This window comes from Sinocyclocheilus anshuiensis, unplaced genomic scaffold (assembly GCF_001515605.1).
Source record: "Sinocyclocheilus anshuiensis isolate Anshui unplaced genomic scaffold, SAMN03320099.WGS_v1.1 scaffold195, whole genome shotgun sequence".
In the NCBI taxonomy this organism is placed as follows: domain Eukaryota; kingdom Metazoa; phylum Chordata; class Actinopteri; order Cypriniformes; family Cyprinidae; genus Sinocyclocheilus; species Sinocyclocheilus anshuiensis.
The window spans coordinates 530988-539826 of NW_015548236.1; the positions used below are offsets into that span (position 1 = coordinate 530988).

Genomic DNA, 8839 nt, shown 5'->3' on the forward strand with positions numbered 1-8839 from the left:
AACTTATTAATTTTAAGTTAAATTGTGCTTTGTTGGTATAGTGTCTGCTAGAATGTTAAAAATGTCCCGTCTTAAATATTTTTAAATTGTTGTTTTGTCATTTTTTTTTTTTCTTTGAAAAGCAAGACAAAACAGTAAAAAGCACATTTTGGCTTTTTAATTTATGCAATGGTGATTTTGTTTTTTGGCAAAATACATGGGGGGAAAAACTCCGTGTTCAGTATTCGGCCTTCGGCCCAGCGTTTAATTTTGTTCGGTTTCGGCTTCGGCCAAGAATTTTCATTTCGGTGCATCCCTAATATTTACTACATATAATAATACATTTGCATCCCATTTTAACATCCTTGTCTGCTGACACAGTACATGAGAGTGTAAATGTAAGTGTACATGACAGCGAAATATATTCACATGGAAACATTATCCTCTAACAAACACATGCAATGTTTTGTGTGGAACTTCCAACAAGCATGTTCACCATATTGTCCAGCTCTGACCATAAGCAGCATAGATGTGTAAATGAAATACCCACAATTGAAATACCCCCTTTGTAATACCTGCAAAGATAGATGTTATTAACCCTTTATGCACATAATTACACTGGTGGTGTCATTGTGATCTTACAGAGTGTTGGTAGAGTTGTTTTAGGGAAAGACGTGCTTATTTTCTTCGCAGAGAATTTGGTGTTAAATCCATTCAAAGCCCTACAAATATGCCTTCTTAAATTATAGGCTTAACCGCAAGACATTTTTATGTATCTACAGTAGGTATGTAGCTTTAAATGGCTGAGAGTTGATTGTAAAGGATAGAGAAGCGCATCAAACAATGGCCAAGTTAGGAAAATAGTGCCTAATTTTTTTTAGTGCAATTATCCAGGGAGAGTTCTTGGCAGCACTTTCACTTGGCATCATATTCAAGCTGCTTTCAGGCACACTGTAAATTAGACTTTGCAAAGTGTTCCTCTATCCTTCCATGATCAGGTATGTACCGTTTTCTGTATTTTAGTCTCACATTAACTTGATACAGTTACGGTGCAGCTGTTTACTTACAAATTTTTTATGCAAATCAGACATTATAAACAGCACTCACCTCGTCCTGAAGTTAGCTGGGTGCGGGTGTCCATCGTAGAGGGATAAAAAGTCATAGTCCTCCTCCACTGCGAATGACTGAAAGACTATTTGAATTCGGTTGCCCTCCTCTGCTACAATAACCCATGTACAGTTTGCCCCGTTCTGATATCCATATGGAAAACCAGGACTTTCAATGGTCCCATTCCTTCCTTTTAATGTTCCACCACATGTATATATGAAACCTGTAAAGCGAAAAGAGAGAAGAGTGTTCACTATGGTCAGCAGTATGACAAAATTATAAACACCACTTACATTTTATGAATTCTGGATAACATTTCAACCAACTCAAACCACATTTTTTAACAGAAATAAATGAATTTATTAAAAATATGTATTTTTTATATTATAGGAGAGAGATGGTTTATGAGCACAGAAATGGTTTATATGTGTATATACTAATCGTAAAAAGGTAAAATAATAAAATAACTGTAAGCCTGTTGTGATTTCTACAAACATTTTATCTGAGTACCTTTTCTGTGCTCATAAAAATACTTATATAGAATTGTTAATGAATGTGATCCAAAATTACTGATTTCCACAGCAATGCAGTCCTATTTGTCAAAAATATTCATGAAGTATGAATTCCACACAAATTTGATACATAACGGTTTATGCACACTACAATTTCAAAGGCAACAAAGACGCAGCCATCACATCTCATATTGAGATTCAACAGACAGTTATAATCACACACAATAGCTATGTTTCCATCACCCTATTTTAATGCGCATTTTGAAGTATCGTATGCGAAACGAGTGATGGAAACGCCAAATTTCGAAAAAAAAGTTTTTACGCTCGCTTGAGGTGGTTTTTGACTTGTGCGAAAAAGTGTTGATGCGAATAATGGGGTATGGGAATGCATTTTGCGAATAAATTCCTCCAAGCGCATCAAAAAAGTCATGTGACTGTGCTATGGGACGGCAAAACCTGACTAACCTGAAACCTGACTTTTCTTAGTGATTTATAGTGCCAATTTATCAGGAAGTGATGATTTTGTTCTCTTTGACTTGTTGGATGGAAACGATGCTTGTTCGCAAATGTTTTATGCGATATTTCAGTTTTGCGCATAAGTTAAATTCGCAACTTTGGATGGAAACCCGGCTAATGTGTCAAAACTGATAGTAAACGTTGAAAGTCTTGTGACCAACCATGATAGACCAAGTTTTGAAAGTGATAATGAGTGAACTTGAGCGAACTGGCCCTGTAATTGTACATCTATACAGTTGATTTGAGGGCCCTAGTAAGATTGGTCTGATGGTCAATACAGTCTGACATACCTTGGACATTCCTGGCAGTTTTATTAGCCATTGTGAAACCGTGACTTATTTCGAAGAGGACCCATCTCACAAGCTTTCAGTGGAATTCAATAACATATTGAGTGAAGGAAAGCTTGTTTGCATAATTAAAGCAATCTTCAATTAGAAGCTACAGTCATGAGGCCAATGGAAATTCTGTATTATACACCAAGGCGCTGTTTCTCTGCTGATGGTATTCATTTTGGAATAACTTTACATCATACAGTTAAAAAACAATAATGTTTCCCATAACAAAGAAGGGCACTGTTGGTTAAAACAGAATTATACTTAATTTTATGATCACAGAAAATGACAACATTGCAGCTTTTATTATGAATAGAATATCTGACTCACAGAAAACAACTGTACACTTGATGTTGCACATAGTAGCAGCTAGGCAATGAATTGGTATCCCGTTGAGCTTTGTAAGTCGTAATTTATTGCCACATTGTGAGAGGAATTGATCCGAGTATGTCTCAAATGCACCGCCATTTTGCCCTCTCTCACCCACAAATTCAACACAGGAGTGACTCAAGCAACCCAATTCCCTGAATCCAATCTGATGACTAATGAATCAACTGAGCCAGCTCTGTTGCGTATTACAACACAAAACCTGAGCAGATAACATCTGTTTGGAAGGCAAAGTCTGTCCAGATCTAATCAACTGTAAGCTGGGACAATCATTTGGAATAGTTGTGGGAATGTGGCCACAATGAACCATTTTAACCCAGCATTCAGCTTGCTCACATCTGTAAGGTTTTTTCGTCTGTTGGCGTCCATTAGTCTCTACGTTTTAAGGTAGCTAACGCATACGAATATATGTGTGTCTGCTCAGAAAAAAAGCACATGGTTTCTCTGGCCCTGGGCTTTACAGTAGACTGCGATAATCATCACACATTCATGACATAATGTTTTTTTACAGTGATAGTTCACCCAAAAATGAAAATTTTGTCTTTAAACCTGTTCCAAACCTGTAAATGTCTTCTGTTGATCACAAAAGAACATATTTTGAAGAATGTTGGTAACCAAACAGTTGTTTGTAGCCACTGACTTGCATAGTACTTTTTTCTCTCCCATACTATTGAAGTCAACAGCTATTTGCAACTGTCTGGTTACCAACATTCTTCAAAATATCTTCTGCTGTTGAACACAACAGAAAGTAACTCACACAGGGTTAAAATAACATGAGGGTGAGTTAATGATGACAGAATTTTCATTTTTGAACTTGCTTAAAGTCAGAAGGCTTTTCACTGAATAATTACTTGTTAACCATTGTAAACAAATCATTTATTGTTAACACTTTATTTTGATAGTCCACTTTAGAGATTCTACTAACAGTAAGTAACTTTGCAACTACATGTAAACTAGCAGTCATTAGAGTATTAGTAGACTGTCTTATCTTCTAACACTTTATTTTGATGGGTCCACAACATACAATATACTGACTATAAAAAACTTTGCAAGTATATGTCAACTTATTCTACTAACCCTAAACCTAACCCAACAGTCTACTCTGAGAGTTAGTAGACATGTAGTTGCAAATTAATGAGAATTAGTTGACATGCAGTTGCAAAGTTACTTATAGTTAGTAGAATGTCTAAAGTGGACTATCAAAATAAAGTGTAACCGTTATCTTCTGCCATTGCAATTCCTTTAGGATCTTTAGGTGCATCCCAATACGCATATTTATGCACTATTCTGCGCTGTTTTTAGTGTAAATTGTGTGATTAGTGTGTTGACACTGAAAATTCCAAAAAGTATGGAATGTTGGGCACTTTTTGCATTCAACTGTCGCAGCTTTAATTACATACTGGAAGAGGAGTGGCTATCAGACTCTGATGTTGGATGACAAAATAACCTTATATAATTCATACATTAGATGGTTGACTACATAGTGCATACTTAGTGTATACCGTGTGGGACAAAAATTGTATCTCTTTTTTATTTTGTCAAGACTATTCATTGCATATTTTCACAACCCTGGGCATGTGTACGATCTGCTTCCTGCCGCCCCTGATTGTTCAGTGGCCCGTCAGTGATTCGGTGTGAAGGGTGGAGGCCCTCCAGGCTCTAACTGCACCATAAGCTGCCATGGGAAATTAGCACCAACGTGGTCGCCAAGGAGTGTGAGGAAGAAGCACTCTATCATGCACATACACATGAACAATGATTAGTTTCGGCAACTCCTTAGAGTAGATCAAAGGGACAGACTGTGTCTGTGAGGATGAAAGCCAGTCATATGGTCACTGATGGTCAGTTTTGTGGGTTGTAGATTTGCTGTGACAACGTCCAATGGGTCTCACTCATGAAAATGACAAGACAGAAGGGAGATCTAGCAACCAAAGCTTCTTTACACAGACTGCAAGGCCCTGAACTTAACTAGGAAACTATTTTGCTTGTGCAATCTAACAAAATGTGTAGGCTAAATGTATACATTTACATGTGTATTAAATACATTTAAATTAAATATATAATATAGTCTGCCTATCTATCTATACAAGCATATTGTCATATTTTAAAACCCTGATATTCAGTGAAAACCCATTATTGTCCATGAGCGCTTGATCGTAATACCTAATCAAATTAATACCTGCATATTGGCCGTAATGAATTTGCACAGGCATTTACTAAATCTGAATGATTTTCAAGGTTGATAAATCACTTTCAGATGCAATTCAATTTACTCGCATTGACAACGTTGTGTATGAAAGCACCAAAACATATTCATTAAGAAAATCAAGATAAACCAAAACAGGCAAGATGTGGTTTCGTGCATCTGAAAGACGCAATAACAAGTAAACGAAGTCAGTACATCAGCTCGGGCGATTTTTTGTGCATGCTCACTAGAAAACCTTTATTAAATCATGACCTAAGTGAAATCAAAGCCATAAAACGCATACAGAGAACGATGATTTAGCCTTAAGTGGCATTTACTGTTACTGCAATAGTTTGTGTTTATGACGCAGTTAGAAATGCCACACTTATTTCAGCATCACATGTAATGTATATTTTATTATGCATCTTTGCAGTGGGCTAGAATCAGGTTCTAGGACATGTGAGAAAATACTGTGTACAGTTGTTATTAAAATATCAGTGAATATTGTAGTCAGTCAGGAATTGTGTGGTGCTATAAAAGCACAAGTACATATCGTTTTTCATTGCTGGTTTTAAGAATTGTGGCTCAACAGAAGCTACAAAATAAGGAACAGCTGTTAGCTACCTGTCTTATGTGCCTGCAAGTACGCTTTTATCTAATTTTGGTAGTTTTTAGAGGTAGATTAGATTTATATGCACCTCTAAGCCACAATATGTAGGATAGCAAGAGAAGTACATTGTTTATCATAAGTAATGAAATGTAGCTATTTACAGGCTAGCGCATTAACTAAGCAAGTTTCAAATGAAAGCTAAACTTTTTAAAGCTAAACACACTATTTTGAACATTGTCATTTGTAGAATTGTTTGTACTAAGGCAGTAACAATCTCAGTTTCCAAGGACCCATAACAACACATGGTACTAGCCATGCTAAGATTAGCTTAGAGAGTAATGCAGGTTAAAGAGAAGTAAATGCAACCCACAGAAAGCTAGTTTTCCATTGATGAGGAAATAAATCTCTAATATTGTGAGCGTGTCCCCCTTATGCGAGTCCCCAGAGATGGAAGACAGCTGGAAGATTGTCCAGTTCCCACCGTTACTTAAGTAACAAGATTAATACAGAGATTTTAGCCCACTCCATCTAATACGCAGGCTAAAAGAGCTCAGCATAGCATCTGAGAAGCTGCTGATAAAACAAACTGACATGCCTATAATGAAAAAAACCCCACCTAATTAAGATTTACTATTTATCTCTCTTCTCTCCCTTAAGGGGCTAATTAACACGGGGGATAGAGGAGAAGTGTAGTAGATCTGGCTATGTGGACTTAAGGCACCTACACATCTCTAGCAGTACAGGAAAGCAACCACAAGCCTACCAACATTTTCAAGAGATTTTATTTTCTTTTGCCATAGTCGAGGTGATCATCGGCTTAGAGAGAAAAACGTTGAATCATCTGACCGCCTCTGCCCATTACGAACATTACGTGCTTTTTTAAAGTTTAATATTGAGTAAATGTATGGCTTGAGGGAATGAGCTCCAAAGTTTTTTGGTGATTCATGTTGTAGGGCAGAGACTTTAAGGAGAGGATGTAAGCTTCTTATAAAGAAGGCGCTAAAATCTTGACTCACATAAACACCATGCAACTTCACTTGAGCCAGTGATCAAAAGGCGATCACTCACACTAATGAAAAGTTTGGCATGTTGTAGGCTTAAGCAGCCTACACATTGCTGAAATTAAACTAACCACATATTCTTTAATTTCACAAAGATTTAAGAGGGTGTCCACATAGAAACTTTTGTTCAGTATTAATTGTTAGCCAAGGTGATAAATGATATAATATATTATATAAAATTCTGTGCTGGGCAACGACTAATCGTGATTAATCACATCCAAAATAAAAGTATTTTGTTTATATAATATATGTGTGTGTAGTGTGTATATTTATTATGTATATATAAAGACACACACATACAGTATATATTTTGAAAATATTTACATGTATATATATATATATATATATATATATATGTATTAATATATAAACAGTGTATTTTTCTTAAATATATGCATGCATGTGTGTGTATTTATATATACATAATAAATATACAAAGTACACACACATATATTATGTACACAAAAACATTTATTTTGGATGCGATTAATCGCGATGAATAATAATTGTAATAGGAAATAGTATATTGAACATTTTTTAATAGGTCTCATTCCCAAAACCAAGTGATGTGGGCTGCTGGAAAATGAAGCGTAAGAGGGTAGCTGTGTTTTGAAATGCTTTAGATGGTTTCTGGCTTGTCCAAGGTAGTCATTAACTGTCATCTAAGCTGGAGGACCATTTTGGACCAGCTAGAAACCAGTTAGGATGTTCCAAAACACCTGGAAGATGAGTTTTTACACATTAGTTGGATTCTAGCTGGTCAAAGCTAGTCATTAGCTGGTCATCTTAGCTGGTAGACCATCTAAGACCAGTCCAACAGCTAATGACCACCTTAAACCAGCTAGAAACCAGTTAAGATGTTCCAATTGGAACATCTTAACTGGTTTCTAGCTGGTCCAAGGTGGCCATTAGCTGGTCATCTAAGCTGGAAGACCAACTTAGACCAGCACCAAACCAGCTACCAGCTGGTGGTCAAGTGGTAGTCAAACTGCTAATGACCAACTTGGATCAGCTAGAGGCGCGTTAAATTGCTTCAAAAACCCTGAAAACTCTATTTCTGAATATGTTAGCCGTTTCTACCTTCTCTTAGATGGTCTTTAACTTAATCTGGATTGTCCAGAAGTGATGGGACACTGATCTGTACTCTATTTGTAGAAATACCAATTAGCTAATAATCTGCTTTTTCAAGTGTTTACCACTTTGTGCTTATTATTATTTCTACCACACTGCTAATTGCTCATTATATTACAGAAATAGAAGGATGTCTTGCTCTTTTCTCAAGCTGTTTGTTGATCCTGACACTATGTAGATGTTCATACTGATTACTGAGGTGTGAGGAGAGGCGTTATGCTTGTCCTCTCTTCTTGTCCAGGTTCTGTTGGCAAAGGCTTGCGTCTCGTTTTTACCTTGGCAGCTGGCCACTCTTCTCTTTTTCTCTGTATTTCACTTATACTTCCTCCTGCCACCCCATATTTACAACAAAGGCTGGCTCCACCTGGGTCAGCATTTCCACACCACATCTTTTTTACCCCTGACAATGCAGCTGGGTAGTCTGGCAAGACTGTGGCTTTAAAAAAAGAAAGGAAAAAGAAAGATCAAGCTCATTTTTACCTAAGCTCAAGCCAAGACTCCTCTTAAACAAGACCTATCGGTACCATGTTGTATCGATTTTATTCTGCTTTAATTCTTTTTGAGAGCATTTAAGAGTTTCTGCAGTCAAACAAAATAAGATTAACAAGTGAATGAGTACAAGTACAATAGGGTTGGGATCGATTATGTTTAAATTCAGACAGTTCAGTTGATGCACTTGAAATTATTTAAAATAAAGATTTTCAATAGTGCTGTAAAACGTATCTTGTAGTAAATGTAAACTGAGATGCTCAATGGGGCAAATCACATAGAATTTAGGAAGCAGCATTGTACTCGCATTCCAAAATTTTATTAAAAAAAAAAATTATTACCATTAAAAAACCTAGATAAAAAACCTAGATAAAAACCTAGATAAATAAAATGGTTTATGGAAAACAAACTAGAATTGTGCATTCCACATATATACAGTATATATATATATATATATACAGTGGGTATGGAAAGTATTCAGACCCCCTTAAATTTTTCACTCTTTGTTATATTGCAGCCATTTGCTAAAA

General features: G+C 36.2%; 1 protein-coding gene across 1 annotated transcript in view; it reads right to left on the reverse strand.

The window, feature by feature from the left end:
• The window catches only part of csmd3b (CUB and Sushi multiple domains 3b), a 445596-nt gene that overhangs the window by 378277 nt on the left and 58480 nt on the right, over window positions 1-8839 (reverse strand). Inside the window, exon 2 of the mRNA XM_016441913.1 lies at window positions 1087-1309. Within this exon, the coding sequence (XP_016297399.1) occupies window positions 1087-1309 (223 nt within the window). The remainder of the gene's footprint in view (window positions 1-1086; window positions 1310-8839) is intronic.